The sequence below is a fragment of the Oncorhynchus mykiss genome, chromosome 22 (genome assembly GCF_057628025.1).
Source record: "Oncorhynchus mykiss isolate SJ-2025 chromosome 22, ASM5762802v1, whole genome shotgun sequence".
Lineage (NCBI taxonomy): Eukaryota > Metazoa > Chordata > Actinopteri > Salmoniformes > Salmonidae > Oncorhynchus > Oncorhynchus mykiss.
In genome coordinates this window covers 16,678,365-16,700,023 of record NC_143043.1, presented here as the reverse complement: position 1 = coordinate 16,700,023, position 21,659 = coordinate 16,678,365, and the positions used below count along the sequence as shown (strand labels likewise).

General features: G+C 42.7%; 1 protein-coding gene across 2 annotated transcripts in view; it reads left to right on the top strand.

The window, feature by feature from the left end:
• Positions 1 to 21,659, top strand: part of gtf2e1 (general transcription factor IIE subunit 1) — a 45,772-nt gene that overhangs the window by 14,377 nt on the left and 9,736 nt on the right. The window contains exon 1 of one of the 2 annotated variants that reach the window (XM_090215596.1): positions 2,079 to 2,381. The exons of the other annotated variant lie outside the window; for it this stretch is intronic. Coding sequence (XP_090071722.1) covers positions 2,261 to 2,381 — 121 coding nt within the window. The 5' untranslated portion in view covers positions 2,079 to 2,260. Of the gene's footprint in view, positions 1 to 2,078; positions 2,382 to 21,659 lie in introns of those variants that run through there. 2 annotated transcript variants of the gene reach the window in all.

Here is a 21,659-nt window from a genome sequence, read left to right as displayed (position 1 = left end):
CCCGGCGCTAGGCCTGCTGAATCAAGTGCACCTACTGCCAACAGCGTTAAACCCCCAAAAATCGGAAAGCAAGGATTTATTGTTGTTGTTTTTTTAAATGTTTGGTGATCGACAAGTTGGTGCGTAATATGCAGTAGGGTATGTACTGTGAAAGGGCACAATCATTATTTTAATTCATTTTTTCCCATTTATTTTTCAAGCTTGGGCTCATACAGTGCCTTCAGAAAGTGTTCATCCCTGGACTTATTCCACATGTTGTTACAGCCTTAATTCAAAGTGGATTAAATCATTTCCCCCCCACCCATCTACATACAATACCCCACAATGACAAAGTTCATTTAAATACATTTTAAAATTAATTATTGGAAATGAAATTCAGAAATATCTCATTTTCATAAGTATTCACACCTGAGTCGATACATGTTCAAATCACTTTGTCAGCGATAATAGGTGTGACTCTTTCTGGGTATGTCTCAGAGATTTGCACACCTGGATTGTGCCCATTTTTTTATTTAAAAAAATAAATATATATATATATATATATATATACATTTTAAAAATTCTTCAAGCTCTGTCAAATTGGTCGTTGAACATTGCTAGACAACCATTTTCAAGTCTCGCCATAGACTTTCACTCATTTTCACTCACTTAGAACATCTTGGTAGACAACTCCAGTGTAGATTTGGCCTTGTGTTTTTAGGTTGACCTGCTGAAATGGGAACCAGGTTTTCCTCCAGGATTTTGCATGTGCTTAGCGCCATTCCGATTAAAAAAAAAATATATATTCTGAAAAACTGTCCTTAACGATTACAAGAATACCCATAACATGATGAAGCCACCACTATACTTGAAAATATGGACGGTGGCACTCAGTAATGTGTTGTATTAGATTTGCCCCAAACATAACACTTTGTATTCAGAACAAAAAGGGAATTGCTTTGCCACAAGAATCAATCAACACCTTTAGAAACGCTGTCCGTTTCATTTGTATTAGGCTTTGAAACAACATCCACAACGCCCATGTTTTCCCACTCAGTTTCAACCTGTTGTTGAACCAACGCATTTCCAGGGGGAATAAGAGATGACTTTGCCTAAACGGACACGCGTCATGACCTCAGTAAAATTCCACATGACTGCCGGTGCAGCGGTAACATAGTCAAAGCAACAGCACTAGTAACATTAAATCAGAATTATATGCCTCACCAACATTAGAAAACTACACAAAGCCCTTAAATTGCTGAAATATGTCAATGAAATCAATTCTGAGAGAATAGTTAGAATAACTGATTAACTAAATTAGCAGGGCTGATGGCATGGTTTTCCTAAGTCCAGAATCTGTAGGGGATTTCTGAGAATGCTACAGACTTCATGGCACAGCAGAAAGATCAGTGTTTCCCGAATCCAGTGGAGTTCAAATCCCAGGTGGGGTCATATTGAAAGTCCTGAAAGTGTCAAATGTATTCATACTGATTTAAAGATGTTTACACTATTTTAACTGTAAAGCATACCACTTACCTTAAAACCCCCAAACCATTTATTTACTTCCCTTACAAAAAAAACATGTGAAATTGCATTTTCACATGTGAAATCCCATTTTGGCTGTTTTCACATGTTGAACAATGAGGAGAAATTATCACGTGAAAGAAAGACACGTGAGGTCAGTTGTTCATATGTGAAACCATATGTTCACATGTATTACAGTTCACATCTTAACACCCTTTTCACATGTGAGGAGAATAACATGTTTTCACCTCATGTGAATTGCAGATTCATATGTGAAATCTGAAGTTTCACGTGTGTAGTTTAGTGGTATCATGTTGAAATGTTGCATCCCCATGTTGTATTTCACATGAGATCATGTTTTCACATGTTCAAATGTTTTCATTTGTGCAGTTTCATGTTGTCACGTGGTTTTTCCATAACGGTACCCTGACTGTGTGCAGTGAGGTTCCAGTTTGCCTTTCAGCGCTCTCTGCCATGTATAATTCATCCGACCTGCAGTTTAGTACTGCGTCTCCCCCCCCCCCATTTCCCCCAGAATTATTTACTAAGAGTGGAGAGGGGGAGTAAAGGAATGAGAGAGAGAGAGAGAGAGAGCGAAGGCGAATCCACACGCGCGGTAGTCACACCACAGCTCCTTAGCGTGAGTTATAACTCAGCCTGCCTGGCTGGTTGGTAGCGGGGGACGTTGTCGTAGATTTGAAGACTGTCTAAATACTCCGGGGTATTTCACACGAACCCAAACGCACACAAATCAGCTATGAAGTCTGGCTGCCTGCTCCTAGCTCTCTCTAGGGCATCCATTTTCCAACAGGACAGCTGGAGATATAGCTGTAGCAGGGCCCAGGCCTACCAGCACAGTCAGGGAGCCCTGCCCCGAGGTAGGCACAGATCCTGCTGACTGCACAGTGCACACTCCGGGGAGTGGAACCCTTTTTGGAGGGTTGGGGGTTGGGGGGGCTCGGCTCGAAGCTTGCTCTAAAAACTCATTTTATTTAAGCAAAGTTAAAACGCTGATAGAGCGCCCTCCTTTCCATATTGGGTCTATTCTTTTCCATAACAATTGAGCAAATTGTTTAAACAGTCTTCCATAGCACGTAAAGACGATTTTTTCAGTCACAGAAATCCCAGGGTAAGAAAATTCTCGTCTATTGAAAACCTTGATTGCTTATGTAGATAACCCTTCATTTTCAAAACGCAATATCTATTGTCATTAGAAAATGAATAATTCAACAAGCATTTACACTTACACTATACAAGTGCACAAAATGTATGAGTCATCGTGGCATGGTTTGTATTAGGCTTGGGCAGAATACCGTATAGTACAGGGGTCACCAACCTTTTCTGAGTCAAGATCACTTTCGCAGTCAAAAAGAAAGCTGAGATCTACTGCTCATATATATATATATATATATATATATATATATTTTACATTAACCTCACACAAACAGTTGTGTAGGAATGAGGTTTGGGCAGTAGGCCTCAGATTATCACAGCATATTGGCTATATGATTGGCCTGCCAATATTGTTAATCAGACCATGTTATATTTCAAAACTCGAGCATTGATAACAAAATAGAGCAGTTGGTTTAGCACTTGTGAGCCACTGTGGAGCATGAATTGAAATAATTAGCTTTTTTATTTTACTGGACTGATGGTACCTGCATCTGATGTTCAACGAGGTCAAATCACAACGTCAAAGTCGGAGCTCTAGAAAGATGCCCGAGTTTCCGACTTGGAATTTCAAGTTGGATGACCGTTCAAAACCATTTTTCCCAACTGCCTCTCACGGTCTCTGCTCTCTCCTTCCTTTCCTCCGCTGAGACTGACCAGAGAGGGGGGACACAGTCTTCCACCTGCTCTCTCCTTCCTTTCCTCCACTGAGACTGACCAGAGAGAGGGGACACAGTCTTCCACCTGCTCTCTCCTTCCTTTCCTCCGCTGAGACTGACCAGAGAGAGGGGACACAGTCTTCCACCTGATGGCAAAACTCGAGTCGCACCGCATGTGCCTCATGCACAAATTCATGTTGTTCCTATGACCAGAGGAAGTGAAATATTCCTTCATATTAAAATCGACACGATGAGCAGCTAATAATAATGAAACTCAGGGTTTTTGATACTTGGCTACTCGTTCATTGCAGCTGCAGCCCGAGCGTAAGTACGGAGAAGTGTTGAATAAAAACAGTGACAGTGCTGAATATCAACATGAACTCACTCATCAAAACAGCATCTCTTTGCTGTATTCGTTAACAGTCCCTCTGTGGTCATGGTTTTAAAAGTTATTAAATCTTAAGCAGGCGAGTAGCCTATTAAACTTGACTGTGGCCAGGGTCTTGGAAGCTCTGTAGCCATGGGGATTTTAGCTATCCGATTGGGCAGCCCAGTAGGTGCACTCTATTTAGTCACAGATTTGCTGGTCTGCCGGGTGGGCGGAGTTTCTTATGGGAACACTTTGCTCACCTGGTGCGCAGGACTTTTGAATCAAGTGTACCTACCGGCAACTAAAGTAATACTGCAAAAAATGTGGCAAAGCAATGAACTTTTAGACCAGTACCACTCTCCAGGACTGGGTCGTTTTTCAAAAAATAACTGAATGGAGCAAAGCACAGGCAAAATCCTAGAGGTAAATCGGGTTCAGTCTGCTTTCCACCAGACACTGGGGCTTACCAAGAAGACAGTGAATGTAACAGTTTTGCCTTAAATCTATGTCAAGACCTGAAAATAGTTGTCTAGCAATGATCAACATTTGAAAAGAATAATGGACAAATGGTGCACAATCCAGGTGTGGAAAGCTCTTAGAGACGTACCCAGAAAGACTCAAAGCTGTAATCGCTGCCAAAGGTGCTTCCACAAAGTATTGACTCGGTGGTGTCCCCTGAATGCTTATGTAAATTATATTTCTGTATTTCATTTTCAAAAATGTACCAAAACATGTTTTCACTTTGTCATTATGGGGTATTTCGTGTAGATGGGTGAGAAAATTCAGGGTGTAACACAAAATGTGGAGTAAGTCGAGGGGTATGAACACTTTCTGGACACATGTGCGCACCTGCGCAAACGCACACCCTAAAGCTCGGAAACCTTTCCTATATTCTCTCTGCTCTCTCGTTTTTGTAATTTTCCGCTCACTGGATAGAAAATTGGGAGCTAATTTGAGGAAATTGGCTGCCTTTTGTACGCTTTTAGGCGATTTGAATGAAGCCGAGTTGGTTGGTAAAGTGCACAAAGGCCTCATTTCCACTTAGGCCTAGCTGATGACAATTGCCTCCCAGGTGAAGCAGGAACTAGGCTAATTGCTCCCGTATCTATGATTACTGAATAACTAAGTTGTTTCAGAACACAGCTACTGTAACGTGCCATGTCCCCAGCACCACTTTATACAACACAGTTGCAAAGCATTGACAAGGCAGGGCTCTGATAGTTAGTGCTAGAAAAACAGGAAGCACGGCACACATTTGTCAACAGCAAGAGGGTAACTCTTTCCTCCATTTCCTCGCCGTGCGAATCACAGCTGCCAAGAAAGTCCACTTGTGTAACGACAACATGCTAACAGCCTAATTGAGAAACGTGGCTCAGAAAGCTTAGCCTAATGCTGCAGAATCCTACACATCACCCCGTGCTGAATCCTTTGTGTCCATACGGCCTGAGGTCATCCTCGGTGCCGACACATTGACTGAGGTGCAGTGACGGGCGAGAGGAAGACAGCTAATTCATCTGTCCCATGTTTATTCATCTCTTCTCTCTTTCCTACACTATCCTGGAGGACTGGCACCTGTCCAGGGTGCACTGCTGCAAAATGGATGACGTCACAGCCTTCCCGCTGCTGCAGTGGGAGCTACACATTACACACTCCCTCTCTTCTGTGTGTGTGCATATGTCTGTGTGGTATGACTGGTACACTGCTTTTCAGGAGATGTCTCGTTGTGAATCCAGACAGCATAGTCTACGTACAACTTTGTCTGGAACTACGTCAAAGTTCTGTTCTACTGTTGGATAATAGCTAAATACATGTATTCATCATTCCCTTAGCGGTCTTGATTGTTCCTTCGTCAAGGTGAGGCTCCATGATATCACTCTGCCTCAAAACAGACATCAGAGAACCGGAGCTGTTGCTAGGATACGCACGACAGTCAGTGAAGGGGTAGTACACAAGTAAGCCTGTGTACGAATCCTGTTAAAAACCGAGCTGTTTGTTGAAGGAACACCACTGGTCATGCAGGAAAAGGGAATATCCAAACTTGTGTAGCTAAACAATACTCTCCAGGCCTACTCCACACTCTGAAAGACTGTCAGCTTTGTGAAAGTGAGCCTAACTAGACCACACCGAAAGTTTTCATTTCTTACAAGAGTCAATATGTTAAACGTATTGAATCCTTTGCACCTTTTTTAGATGCTAAACACAACAAACCATAAAGCCATTGAGTGGTTGACGGTGATGCCCAACTCAGCCCACTGCCGAGTCACTAAACGAGACCTTGGTCTCAGCTTGACTCGCTGTCAAATTAAAGGTTGAGTGAAATACATTTGAGCCTTCTAACCCACTCATGTGTTGCCAAACCATCCAGGCCTAGTGATTAGCTCCAGTGAGACTCCTATCAGTCTCGTGGAAGAAAGCGCAGAGAGGGACAATGTTCCTCGACCAGCATTGTTTCCAAATGTGAAGTTGGTCACAGTAGGTTAGTGGTGTCATCTCCATCAGTTTGAGGAGAAGAGCCGGAGACAGACTGTAGAGCTTGAAGGACCGTGTGAATCACTCTTCCTCTGCGTCGGCCCCATATCGTCTATGATTGGAGAAGGGAATATCCAAACCTTTTGTAGATAAACGATACTCTCCAGCTATTAGGGCTACTCTGTGTTTTATCATGAAGAAGAAAGATCTAGATCATGATTGGCTGTTTGTGCCGGGCAGATAAGCTGATCTTTGGTTTGATTGGCTGTGTCTCGGGCAGATAAGATCTTCTTTGGCTGTCGAAGTCGCATTCATACATAAAATTTAGCCGAGGCTCCTATAGTTTCTGAATAAATGGCTGGGCCTACATAAAGCTGTCCCGATAGCAGAGCTTTCTTTTCAGCACCATGGAGTGAATCCTTACCACTGCTAGACCTGGCTATCAGCAGAGCCTTGTCTGGCAGCAAAACAGATTATAACAGCTTCACTTACTGCCTTTAAAAAAACATTATTGGTATGGCTGACTTGCGTAAACAAATGTGGTTTCTACTAACAATTGAGATGTACAAACTATGGCATAACGGGACAACGAGGATGAGGCAATCCACAATTTTGATTAATACAATGAGTGAGCTAGGATGGATGTAGTCAATATAACTCTTTGTTCAGCACTTTTGAAATGTACAGTGACATAATTCAGAACATGGGCCGTTCTTACAGTATTCTCCCTGTACACCAAGTCAGAACCGTAGGATAAATAAAGGGGGCATATAAGCAGACAATGAAAGGTCTTACAATATTCAATAATTACTTTAGTCTAAAACAGTCTATAGGCTACATGTGCACTACCAAGTCTGAACAGTAGGCTAAATTATGAGGGGGAAAGGGACCAAATTATTAGGGTGAGGCACATGGGCTACTAACAGCTTAACACACTTAGTATTACTTTCTTAGCTACAGTATACATGTCTCCCTGGCATATTACATAATTTATGCAGCTGCATACAATACACGTTTGGACTCACCTTGTTCTGCTGTGCTCACTTGAACAGGAAGGTGGTGCGGCGGTCCTTGTGGGCAAATTTTGTCATCAAAGTCTGCCATTCCCTGGATTTAAGGTGCTTTCAAGACAGTGGGAAACTCTGGGAAAAAAACAAGGTTGAATTATGACATCAGTGATCTTCAGATCAGAGTTCTAGAAAGAGGCCCGAGTTCCCGACTTGTAATTCCAAATTGGATCACCATTCAAAATGTATGTTCCCAGTTGGGGAGAGTTTTATTTTTTTTTATTTTTAACAAGTTCCCAGTTGTCTTGAACGCACTGAAGTCTGAGATTTCAGAGTTTCGAGTTGTTTTGAATGCGGCAGAAGTCATGCTGGATTGACAGCATGGCCAATGCCCATGGTGTTGGAATGTTTATCCTTTTAAGCTTGGAAAAAAGACCCTTAAACCCAGACTTGGACCACACACCACTCCACTGAATGGCAGGCTAGGGATTGATTTGCAACGCTTGCAGTTATCCACTGATTCCTTCCAAACCACTAATTTGTTGAATTTGTGATTTCAAACTTGTTGTGTAATGTTTATCCAATGGCTGATGAGCACCGATACATTTTATCTATCATTTCTCTTCATATGACAACGATTGAAAAAGATTTGCAAGTAGATTGTCGGCTTGATTCATGATGATGACTGCTAGCTAAGATTTTGAAAGAATAATGTTGCCATGCCCAATCAAAGCTATGGTAGATATAACATGATTTGACATCATTTTATCTGTGGCCAATGACCTTGAGCCTTCTTGGATAGGCACTTCTAATGTAACACTATGGCAGCACCCAAGGGAATTTTCGAGCTCTACCCGTAGATTTTGCGGTGACGTAGTGGTCCCATGAGTGACAGAACACTGAGCCAATCCCAGCGCAACTAGAGAATATTACCAACCCCTACACTTCGTATTTTCAGCTAGCTGCCCCACCACCACAGAAAGCACTGAGCTAGGCTGAAACACCTGCATTTTGGAACTGCCTTACTCAAGAAAGCAAAAAGGAGACCATGTTTGTGTGCGACTTCATTAACTCAATGATAATTTTTTTCCCCCATTGTTTGCAAACTGATACGTGACACAAATGAATGCCAAAATAACACTCGGGAACCCGTTACCTAACAAAACAGGCAACAAAAAAATTATATATATATTTTTTTAAATTGCTAAATAGGTGAGGCTCTGCCCCACTTGCTCTGAATGACGGGTCACCAGTGCTGTTGCCAAATCTTTCCCTACTGTTAAAAAAAAAATTGGAAGCATTTTGCTTACGTCTCTCAATTGTTTCCCTCGCCATTAACCCTTTACACATGACACAAGACTGAATCCAAACCTTACACTGTTGATTTTATGTGCATTTTACTGTACTTTTCGCTGCATTTGTTGATAACGAAATCTGAAAATACTCTGGATACATTCAGTAACATGATATTTTGGGGGAAGGTAGAACATAAGACAAAAGGGTTTGAGTGAGAGGACTAACTGGACACACCTCAAGTGCGCACATCCTACGTAATTTCAATGCTTTTTTAGGACTCAAAGAAGAGTCAACTATAAGGCTTTTTTTTGTTGCTCTCCTAGCTGTGCCGTTGAGGAACTAGAGCAATCCCACTTGTAGTTGCTTTGCTTGCAACACAACCCGTCTCAGACAAACTGATCGTAAGTCGTGAGTGCATTCAGGTGAGTGTTCCGCGGGCAAAGTTTCTTCGCAATACAAAAACAAGCTCATTCTGTTCAGAACAACCCAAGAGTATGACACCATGTTCATAGTGATCATGTTGACACTGTATATGACACGGGTTTTATGTGCAGAGCACATTTGGACTCACAGTTTTTTTTGGCTTGCTTGTATGACATCAAGTAGTATATATTATAATCCTCAATGTCTTATCTTTCAAAATACATAAAGTCCTCTTAATTCACAGCATTTCCCTCACTCAGACAACGGAAAATGAGCAAGAGTTGCCCAATTACCGGGAGGGATGGGGGCAACTTGTCGTGTGCTGTGCTCCGGTTCAGAACGGATGTCAGTCAAAACCCACACAGCACTGTGAGCGCAGAGCCAGAGCTCTGACGTCATGTATAGTATGTTACTGTACAGCCACTATGTTCCAATTTTAGTGCCCAAATCTGCCATTTTCAACCCGTATGTATACGGGTGTAAAGGGCTACTTCACCGTCCATCTCTCCAGAGCACTGAGCACCTGTTTTCCTGTCGTCCATATCGAATGGTGCCGCTGTGGCAGTAACAGTACCCCATACCAGAGAGACAGCTAGGCCTGCCTGCAGAGATTGACAGGGAGAGAGCACGGGGTTCACTGTTACCAATCTGTTTAGCTGTTTCTGCTGGCCCAGCAACACTCAACACCACATCACAGGGAATAACAGATGACAATGGAAGTGTTTCCACCCTCCCTAAAGCACAGCTCTGGACTTTCACAGCTACCATTGGAATGTGATAGAGGGGGTGTACTTGTACAACAAGCTGCCTCGTGCTACAGAAACAGGAGATGGGCTCCTGCTGCAATGAGCCGTTTGGGCCTGCATAAGGCAAGGCTCTTGAAAGGCTACTTATTTACCATCAGAATAGATCGGAGTCATATATTAACTCCTGCAGAAGTAAGCATCTTTTACAGTAAAACTATTCACCAAGTTTACATTTTGACTGGAACAGGAGTGGAGAAATGTGATTTATTTCTCTCAGCATCTTGAGTGTCACGTATGCTCTCTCTCCGGCGCTCGAGGTCGGCAGTCTGCTCATTATTACGCACACCTGTCACCGTCGTTATGCGCACCAGCGCCTCATCAGGCTCACCTGGACTCCATCACCCTCCTGATTACCTTCCCTATAACCGTAACTCCCTTTTGGTTCTTTCATCAGGCATTGTTTCTGTTCCCATCTCATGTCTGTACGCTACTCGTGTTTCTTGTTTTGTTTCATTTATTTATTAAATTCACTCCCTGTTCTTGCTTCACGTTTTTTAGTGTGCATGTTACAGGGAGAATGGATGTGCGGTTAGGGACCGTCTATAAAGGTTCTATATCTTTATCAGCATCATAAAAGCTAATAGTATTTCAAACACACAAAATATGCATCCAAGCCGAACTGAAATCTTATCAGGTACATGTTGGGTCGATTTCACATCTTTTAATTCCCTTAAAACCGGTCAAACTCATGTTGTTTGTAAATTTTGCCCAGAAAATCTATTTGGTATGTTTTTGTTATTACATTATCTCCCCGGTCCCTAAACGTCTTTGCTATGTGTGTGAGAGAAGCCGAGATAAAAGATTACTTTACCGACGTCAACTACACCAAACTATAAACACAACATGTAAAAAATGTCAAAGATTTTACTGAGTTACAGTTTATATAAGGAAATCAGTCAATTTAAATAAATGAATTAGGCCCTAATCTATGGATTTCGCATGACTGGGAATACAGATATGCATCTGTTGGTCACAGATACATTTTTTTTTTTAAGTAGGGGTGTGGACCAGAAGACCAGTAAGTACAGTGCCTTGCGAAAGTATTCGGCCCCCTTAAACTTTGCGACCTTTTGCCACATTTCAGACTTCAAACATAAAGATATAAAACTGTATTTTTTTGTGAAGAATCAACAACAAGTGGGACACAATCATGAAGTGGAACGACATTTATTGGATATTTCAAACTTTTTTAACAAATCAAAAACTGAAATTGGGCGTGCAAAATTATTCAGCCCCTTTACTTTCAGTGCAGCAAACTCTCTCCAGAAGTTCAGTGAGGATCTCTGAATGATCCAATGTTGACCTAAATGACTAATGATGATAAATACAATCCACCTGTGTGTAATCAAGTCTCCGTATAAATGCACCTGCACTGTGATAGTCTCAGAGGTCCGTTAAAAGCGCAGAGAGCATCATGAAGAACAAGGAACACACCAGGCAGGTCCGAGATACTGTTGTGAAGAAGTTTAAAGCCGGATTTGGATACAAAAAGATTTCCCAAGCTTTAAACATCCCAAGGAGCACTGTGCAAGCGATAATATTGAAATGGAAGGAGTATCAGACCACTGCAAATCTACCAAGACCTGGCCGTCCCTCTAACCTTTCAGCTCATACAAGGAGAAGACTGATCAGAGATGCAGCCAAGAGGCCCATGATCACTCTGGATGAACTGCAGAGATCTACAGCTGAGGTGGGAGACTCTGTCCATAGGACAACAATCAGTCGTATATTGCACAAATCTGGCCTTTATGGAAGAGTGGCAAGAAGAAAGCCATTTCTTAAAGATATCCATAAAAAGTGTTGTTTAAAGTTTGCCACAAGCCACCTGGGAGACACACCAAACATGTGGAAGAAGGTGCTCTGGTCAGATGAAACCAAAATTGAACTTTTTGGCAACAATGCAAAACGTTATGTTTGGCGTAAAAGCAACACAGCTGAACACACCATCCCCACTGTCAAACATGGGGGTGGCAGCATCATGGTTTGGGCCTGCTTTTCTTCAGCAGGGACAGGGAAGATGGTTAAAATTGATGGGAAGATGGATGGAGCCAAATACAGGACCATTCTGGAAGAAAACCTGATGGAGTCTGCAAAAGACCTGAGACTGGGACGGAGATTTGTCTTCCAACAAGACAATGATCCAAAACATAAAGCAAAATATACAATGGAATGGTTCAAAAATAAACATATCCAGGTGTTAAAATGGCCAAGTCAAAGTCCAGACCTGAATCCAATTGAGAATCTGTGGAAAGAACTGAAAACTGCTGTTCACAAATGCTCTCCATCCAACCTCACTGAGCTCGAGCTGTTTTGCAAGGAGGAATGGGAAAAAATGTCAGTCCCTCGATGTGCAAAACTGATAGAGACATACCCCAAGCGACTTACAGCTGTAATCGCAGCAAAAGGTGGCGCTACAAAGTATTAACTTAAGGGGGCTGAATAATTTTGCACGCCCAATTTTTCAGTTTTTGATTTGTTCAAAAAGTTTGAAATATCCAATAAATGTCGTTCCACTTCATGATTGTGTCCCACTTGTTGTTGATTCTTCACAAAAAAATACAGTTTTATATCTTTGTTTGAAGCCTGAAATGTGGCAAAAGGTCGCAAAGTTCAAGGGGGCCTGAATACTTTCGCAAGGCACTGTAAATGGTGTATATCTCCTTCGCATAGAGTTGATCAGGCTGTTGATTGTGGCCTGTGGAATTTTTCCCACTCCCCTTCAATCGCTGTGTGAAGTTGCTGGGTATTGGTGGGAACTGGAACACCCTGTCTTACATGTCGATCCAGAACACTCCAAACATGCTCGATGGGTGACATGTTTGGTGGGTATGCAGGCCATTTTGAAGAACTGGGACATTTTTCAGCTTCCAGGAATTGTGTACAGATCCTTGTGCCATGGACCTTGCATTATGTTGAAGCGTTAGGTGACGGCGGCAGATAAATGGCACAACGATGGGCCTCAGGATCTCGTAACGATATCTCTGCATTCTAATTGCCATCGTTCGTAGCTCATGCCTGCCCATACCATAACCCCACCGCCACCAAGCAGGCACTCTGTTCACAACGTTGACATTAGCAAACCGCTCACCCACACGACTACCTGATACAGTGGAAACTGGGATTCATCCACACTTCTCCAGATTGCCAGTGGCCATCAAAGGTGAGCATTTTCCCGCTGAAGTCGGTTACGACACCTAACTGCAGTCAGGTTAAGACCCTGGGGTGGACGACGAGCACACAGAAGAGCTTCCCTGAGACCGTTGTGCAAACTCTGTTTCATCAGCTGTCCGGGTGGCTGGTCTCAGACGATCCCGAAGGTGAAGAAGCCGTATGTGGCGGTCCTGGGCTGGCGTGGTTACGTGCTGTTGTGAGGCCGGTAGGACATACTGACAAATTCTATAAAACAAAGTTGGAGGTGGCTTATGGTAGAGAAATTGACAATTTCTCTGCAACAGCTCTGGTGGACATTCCTGCATTCAGCCTGCCAATTGCACGCTCCCCCAACTTGAGACATTTGTGGCATTGTGTTGTGATGATACTGCACATTTTAGTAGCCTTTTATTGTCCCCAGCACAAGGTGCACCTGTGTAATGATCATGCCGTTTACTCTCCTTCTTGATATGCCACACCTGTCAGGTAGATGGATTATCTTGGCAAAGGAGAAATGCTCACTAACAGTATTTTAAAGAAATTTGTGCACAACATTTTAAAGAAATGAGCTGGGATCTTGTATTTCAGCTCACAAAACATGGGACCAACACTTTACATGTTGTGTTTTATATTTTTGTTCAGTGTAGCATTCATTCTATTGATTTTATGACAATTTCTGGTAAGAAAGGTTTTATTTAGTCTTCCAGGGCAACAAGTGATGGCACGAGAAGCTGCATGTATCTAATTATAGACAAGTTGACCAAGAAATAGCCCACCAAAATGTTGTTGATTATAGACAAATGTTTCTGCTTATCTAAATTGGGCAAATAGTAATAATAACACTGCACCCCCTGTCAGAAAATCCTTCCGGCATCTCTGACTGTAGGCTGCAGTGCATTTTCTAAATTTGCAGGTTATTTTAGTTAACCTATTTTAACAGGGCGACCCAGTTCTCTTTTGTACAAATGAGACCTCTGACTGTAGAATACAGAAATAGACTCATCAAATACGAAGTGCAATCAATAAATAGGGAGGGGGGGAACGATCATTTAAAAAAAAACACATTCCACAGTAAAGAGGTCTTCAACCAACACTCTGAATTGCCCGAATGGCACCAATGCGTCCAACTGTAAGTTATTCTGAACACTGTTCCATTAATGAGATGTGAAATAACAAGCCACTCCGACTGTACAGTACTAGCAACTAGGTAACCAAATGGTAATACTGTAGACTTTCCTTTTTCCTGGTAAGACTGAATTCACTTCCTTCAAGTCTTTATGATTAACTTTGAACTCAACCCATGGGTCAACCGAGCTCCAACACCCCTTCAACACATTTTTTTAGTCACCAGCCTCCCAATTTAAACCACCTTCTCCACTACAGACCTCGAGTCTTGTTCTCTACTAAAGACGTATCACCACCCAACTCTCTACGGCGGAGTCCTTATCATTTTTTGCCCAACGTATTAATATTTGATAAGCATTGAAGGGGAATCTGCATGCCAACTTTTTCCCCACCCAAATAAGCTGTGAGCAGAACTGTAATTAGGATCCCACTTCCAGATACATTCTGTTCTCAGTTTGAGACAAAAGCCTCCCCAAGCCTCATTGTCTCTGTCACCCGGCTAATTGTCACGGGCTTTGATGAGATAGAAAAAGGGCCCGCTAACGTTGTCTAGGCTCGCCAGCCAGCACTCTGTTTTTAGCCTGTGATTACGTGTAAATTGCAAAGGCCTGTCTTTAGTCAAATCAAAGACTGTGATTTCCTTTTTTTTTCTCTATTTTCTTTCCGAGAGGGGATGGAGTGTTGGAGTGGTTATTTTCTGGCGAGTCGGCCTTCACTGTCAGGAACACAGCAGTGTATTCTGGAGGGATGTCCTACTCACATAGCAACGTACACTTAATCTCTGGCCTCACTCACTGGTCTCTCAATTCAATTCAGTAGACTAAATTACGTACATTGGCAAAGAATACTTATAACAAAAAAATGGCGAGACCAACGGCAATAATAATAGTAGTAATGGAAATGGGATTACCATTAACAGCCTCGCTCTCTGGTCCCTCTTAAAACATTTTTTTTAAAAGATTTCTATATTGGCATGAAATCCAATTTTTAGATATGGCTAAAGCAGCGTAGTGGTCCACCATTTCAGTATATACAGTACAATGCAACGAGGATAATGAAATACAGTTAATTTCAGTAGTAATAATAATTATACTCTACATTATTCCTCCTCCACCAAACTTTACATTGTGTGCTATGCATTAGGGCAGGTAGCGTTTTTCCTGGCATCCGCCAAACCCAGATTTGTCCCCCGGACTGCCAGATGGTGAAGTGTGATTCATCACTCCAGAGAATGTGTTTCCAGTGCTCCAGAGTCCAATGGCGGCAAACTTTACACCACTCCAGCCGACGTTTGGCATTGCGCATGGTGATCTTAGGCTTGTGTGCGGCTGTTCGGCCATGGAAACCCATTTCATGAAGCTCCCAACGAACAGTTCTTGTGTTGACGTTGCTTCCAGGCGCAGTTTGAAACTCAGTAGTGAGGGTTGCAACCGAGGATAGACGTGGCCTGAGCTTGTGGCTGAGCCGTTGTTGCTCCTAGATGTTTCCGCTTCACAATAACAGCACTTACAGTTGACCGGGGAAACTGTAGCAGGGCAGAAATGTATAGAACTGACTTGTTGGAAAGGTGCCGTACTATGGCGGAGCCGCGTTTGAAGTCACTGGGCTCTTCAGTAAGGCCATTCTACTGCCAATGTTTGTCTATGGAGATTGCATGACTGTGTGCTCAATTTTATATACCTGTCAGCAACGGGTGTGGCGAAAATAGCTGAATCCACTAACTTGAATGGGTGTCCACATACTTTTGTATTTATAGTATCCGTCAAAAGTCTGGACACACCTACTCATGTTTTTATTTTTATTTTTACTATCTACATTGTAGAATAATAGTGAAGACAAACTATGAAATAACACATATGGAATCATGTAGTAACCAAAAAAAGTGTTAAACAAATAAAAATATATTTTATAAAGTAGCCACCCTTTGCCTTGATGACAGCTTTGTGCACACTTGGTATTCTCTCAACCAGCTTCATGAGGTAGTCACCTGGAATGCATTTCAATTAACAGGTGTGCCTTAAGTTCATTTGTGGATTTCTTTCCTTCTTAATATGTTTAATCCAATCAGTTGTGTTGAGACAAGGTAGGGGTGGTATACAGATGATAGCCCTATTTGGTAACAAAAACAAGACTATATGGCAAGAAGGGCTCAAATAAGCAAAGAGAAATTACAGACATGAAGGTCTGACATGAAGGTCAGTCAATCCGGAAAATGTCAAGAACTTTGAAAGTGAAGTTGCAAAAATCATCAAGCGCTATGATGAAACTGTCTCTCATGAGGAACGCCACAGGAAAAGAAGACCCAGAGTTACCTCTGTTGCAGAGGATAAGTTCATTAGTTACCAGCCTCAGAAATTTCAGCCCAAATAAATGCTTCAGAGTTCAAGTAAGACGCATCTCAACATCAACTGTTCAGAGGAGACTGTGTGAATCAGACCTTCATGGTCGAATTGCTGCAAAGAAACCACTACCAAAGGACACCAATTACAGGCAGAGACTTACTTGGGACAAGAAACACGAGCAATAGACATTAGGAAATGATTAGTCCAAATTGAAGCTTTTTGGTTCCAACCATTGTCTTTGTGAGACGTAGGGTAGGTGAACGGAAGATTTCTGCATGTGTAGGTCCCACCGTGAAGCATGGAGGAGGAGGAGGTGTGGCGGTGTTGGACCGCAGAGTGAAGGAAAAGCAGCCAACAAGTGCTCAGCAAATGTGGGAACTCCTTAAAGACTGTTGGAAAAGCATTCCAGGCGAAGCTGGTTGAGAGAATGCCAAGAGTGTCTAAAGCTGTCATCAAGGCAACAGGTAGTTACTTTGAAGAATCTCAAATGTATATAAATGTATTTTGAATTGTTGAACAGTTTTTTTTTTTTTTTGGTTACTACATGATTCCACTTGTGTTATTTCTTCGTTTTGATGTCTTCACGATTATTCTACAATGTAGAAAATAGTAAAAAGAAAAACCCTTGAATGATTAGGTGTGTCCAAACATTTGACTGATACTATATTTGGTGTGTGATCATGTATACAGGTAGAACACAGCTGTTGTATTGTGTAATCTTTGGTCGATACGTTGAATTAAATAAAAAGAAATGGCTAAAAGATAAACAACAAAAGTACATGGATGATGGTTACACTATGTATTTCTTGTTAGTTCTATACAATGTAAATACTTCAAGGAATGAATGGTCATGGGATGTCCCCCAGGCTCTGGCAATCATATACATATCTGGCAGTAATATTTGCGGTTTCTCCCTCACCCAGAATAATTCCCAGCTTTATGTTGTTAGTAAATGCACAAAAGTTTGGAATTGATTGAGATATTTCCTTGAAAAATGATCTTATTTGGAAGTTTTTCCTCATAGTGAAGGAAAAAGTGCATCTCTGTCTCTTCCTCCCGTGTCGTGCAGTGACCACAGACACTTTGTGTGTCCCTTTTTTGGTGTCCTTTTCTTTATATTTACAATTAAAGGGAATGGTCCGAGTTCTGCTCGGCATGCATTATTTGGTACTTTCTTTTGATATGTTGGATAATTCTGCGGAATTCTCTATGCAGAATTTCTATTAGATTTTTCTCCCAATGCTTATAATCGTGAAAACAGGTTGGACCCCCGAACCTCAATTCTCTGGTCTCTCTCTGTTGTTTTCTCTCTCTATGGTCTTTCTGTTTTTTTCTCTCTCTATGGTCTCTCTCTTTCTATATGGTATCTCTATGTTTTCTGTCTCTATGGTCTCTCTCTTAAGAGGTTGACCGATTTTATGATTTTTCAATACCGATTTATTGGAGGACCAAAAAAAAGACGATACCGATTTAAGTGGCTTAAAAAAAAACTATTATACTTTTTTTTTAAATAAATAAATTATATATATATATATATATATATATATATATATATATATATATATATATTAGGTGTGTATATATTAGGTGTGTGTGTAATAATTGACAATTACAGCAATACTGAATGAACCATGAACACTTATTTTTATTCTATAATACATCAATAAAATCAATTTAGTCCAGTGTATTGATTTTAAGAAAGGCATTGATGTTTATGGTTAGGTACATTATTGCAACGATTGGGCTTTTTTCCCACGCATGTGCTTTTGTTAATTAATCGCCCGTTTGGCGAAGTTGAAGTAGGCTGTGATTCGTTAATAAATTAACAGGCACCGCTTTGATTATATGCAACGCAGGACAAGCTAGATAACTACACATGGTTGATGATATTACTAGTTTAACTAGTGATTATGTTAAGATTTATTGTTTTTTTACAAGATACATTTAATGCTAGCTAGCAACTTACCTTGGCTCCTTGCAGCCACAAGGTCCTGTTGATGCTGCACTCGCGTAACAGGTGGTCAGCCTGCAACGCAGTCTCCTCATGGATTGCAATGTAATCGGCCATAATCGCTGTCCAAAAAGGCAGATTACCGATTGTTATAAACTTGAAATCAGCCCTAATTAATCGGTCGACCTCTACTCTCTCTATATGTCTGTTTTCTGTCTCTATGGGCTCACTCTGGTCTTTCTCTGCTCTCTCTCTATGGTCTCTACAGTCTCTCTCTTTCTATATGGTCTCTGTCTATGGTCTCTCTCTCTCTTTGGTCTCTCTCTGGTCTCTCTGATCTCTCTCTGGTCTCTACGGTCTCTCTCTCTCTGGTCTCTACGGTGGTCTCTCTCTCTCTGGTCTCTCTCTCTGGTCTCTCTCTCTCTGGTCTCTCTCTCTATGGTCACTCGCTACAATCTCTGTCTGGTTTCTCTCAGGTCTCTCGTCTCCCTTCTGTTACAAGCATTTCGCTACACTCGCATTAACATCTGCTAACCATGTGTATGTGACAAATAAAATTTGATTTGTTACAGACTAGCATGGGCTCCCTCTGAGGCTTGCTCTCGCTGCCTGGGTCTGAGCTCCCCCCATTGTCCTTGGCATTAATGGGGAGGTTCCATGTATTTGAACTAGTACATCTGTTTCTACTTTTTAAATGAATTATCAAGCCCTCGATTAGGTAAATTAATTAGCTAGTTCAGGGCTACAACAAACTTGTGAAACGTTTGGGGGTCCACTGGGCAGTGTTGTACCACTCTATTTTCTATAACTGTCTGGCTGGCTTTTGAAGGCTCATCTGTGGTATCTGACTTTTCCTCATTGCAGTCTGTGCTAAGGAGTTATTTTAAGCGTTTCAATATAGATTTTCTTGTTGCAGGGAGTATTTTGTTCTTCAGTTCGTCAGCCAGAGTTGAGTCATGTCACCTCCCTCTCTCCTGCGGCGGTAACGACACCTCAGTCCATGTCAGTCGCTATTCCTCTGTGGAGAGGTGTCACTCTCGACAAGCGTGCCCTCACTTTCCACCTTGTCACCAATCCGAAAGCCGGAGGCCATTTTCTATCACACACACACACACACACAGTGCGAATCGGCTGTTGGTCCTCTCTGTTCACCTGGTGCAGCCGGTACTAGCTCCTGTGCATTGTGGTGGCCAGAAGCACAGAGAGATATCACACTCTTCTTGCTTGTCTATACATTCCCCTGTCAAGGGACAAAAAAATACATGTATTGCTATGATTTCACCCGTAGCTATTTTTCTTATCTTCGTTTGTCAGATGTACATTTTTTCCTTATTTTAGTCTGTCACATTGGAAACAGGAAAAGCGAAACGGACTGTGTGATTTTTGTTTCTTGTTATTTTGAGTTGTTGTCGACGAGCCAGTGGATCTTTCAAACTGTTGACAGGTGTTCATTTGAGAGAGGGAGAGAGAGACACACACACACACAGGGCGGGTGGCTGAGGGTCTGTAGTCATGCGGGTGCCGCTCCCATCGAAGGGACTGAAAATAGCCTATGGAGCAGATGGCTCAGTTTTGAACTGATGCGTAGCCAGCGAGCCAGGACACTTCGATTGTAACTAACCTCAAAAGAAAATGATGTATACTCTCTTGTACTTTCATGTCGCTAGGCTATTTTGTTGTGTTCACATCAGAATTTTTTTTTTTGTGCGCTGTTATTCATCTGTGTTGCCGCTCTCGTGGTCGGCAAATGCGAGTGCGATTTTCTTTTCTCCCCGATGTGGGAAAATATTTAAGCTATTAGCAATTGCTTGATATTAGAAGCACAGTAATATTTCGGGCAGTGTTGTCAAGCTCAGATTATCCCCCCCCCCCCTCCTTTTTAAGGGAATAACTTATCTACCGCATCCCAGGGTTGTGATTGGGAGAAAAGAGCGGTATACCTAAACTGTTTAACCTGTAGCCAACATGGTAAATCATGGCTGGCGTTGGTCACAATATGCCGCAATAGCAATGTGTCAGCTATATGAAGCGATAGTAGGTCTAGTTGAACCAGGCTAGTTAGAGGTAAATAATATTAAATACACTGAACAAAAATATCAACGCAACCATCAAATGTCAAAGATTTAGTTCATTAACATGAACTAAATAGTCCATTTAAATAAATAAATTAGACCCTAATCTACACATACCTTTTATTAAAAGAAAGCCAGTCAGTATCTGGTGTGACCACCGTTTGCCTCATGAAGCGTGACACATCTCCTTCCTCATAGAGTTGATCAGGCTGTTGATTGCAGCCTGTGGAATGTTCTCCCGCTCCTCTACGATGGCTGTGCGAAGTTGCTTTATATTGGCGGGAACTGAAACACGCTGTCGTACACGTCGATCTACAGCAGGCCTGGGTAACTCCAGTCCTCGGGGCCCTGATTTGGTGTCACACTTTTGCCCCAGTCCCAGCTAACACACCTGACTCCAATAATCAACTAATCATGATCTTCAGTTTAGAATGCAATTAGTTTCAATCAGGTGTGTTTGCTAGGGATGGGGGGGGGGGGGGGGAGTGTGACACCAATCAACCCAGCTGTGTTTGCTAGGGATGGGGGGGAGTGTGACACCAATCAACCCAGCTGTGTTTGCTAGGGATGGGGGGGGGGAGTGTGACACCAATCAACCCAGCTGTGTTTGCTAGGGATGGGGGGGGAGTGTGACACCAATCAACCCAGCTGTGTTTGCTAGGGATGGGGGGGGGAGTGTGACACCAATCAACCCAGCTGTGTTTGCTAGGGATGGGGGGGGGAGTGTGACACCAATCAACCCAGCTGTGTTTGCTAGGGATGGGGGGGGGGGGGGTGTGACACCAATCAACCCAGCTGTGTTTGCTAGGGATGGGGGGGGGGGGGGGGGGGGGAGTGTGACACCAATCAACCCAGCTGTGTTTGCTAGGGATGGGGGGGGAGTGTGACACCAATCAACCCAGCTGTGTTTGCTAGGGATGGGGGGGGAGTGTGACACCAATCAACCCAGCTGTGTTTGCTAGGGATGGGGGGGGGAGTGTGACACCAATCAACCCAGCTGTGTTTGCTAGGGATGGGGGGGGAGTGTGACACCAATCAACCCAGCTGTGTTTGCTAGGGATGGGGGGGGGAGTGTGACACCAATCAACCCAGCTGTGTTTGCTAGGGATGGGGGGGGAGTGTGACACCAATCAACCCAGCTGTGTTTGCTAGGGATGGGGGGGGAGTGTGACACCAATCAACCCAGCTGTGTTTGCTAGGGATGGGGGGGGAGTGTGACACCAATCAACCCAGCTGTGTTTGCTAGGGATGGGGGGGGAGTGTGACACCAATCAACCCAGCTGTGTTTGCTAGGGATGGGGGGAGTGTGACACCAA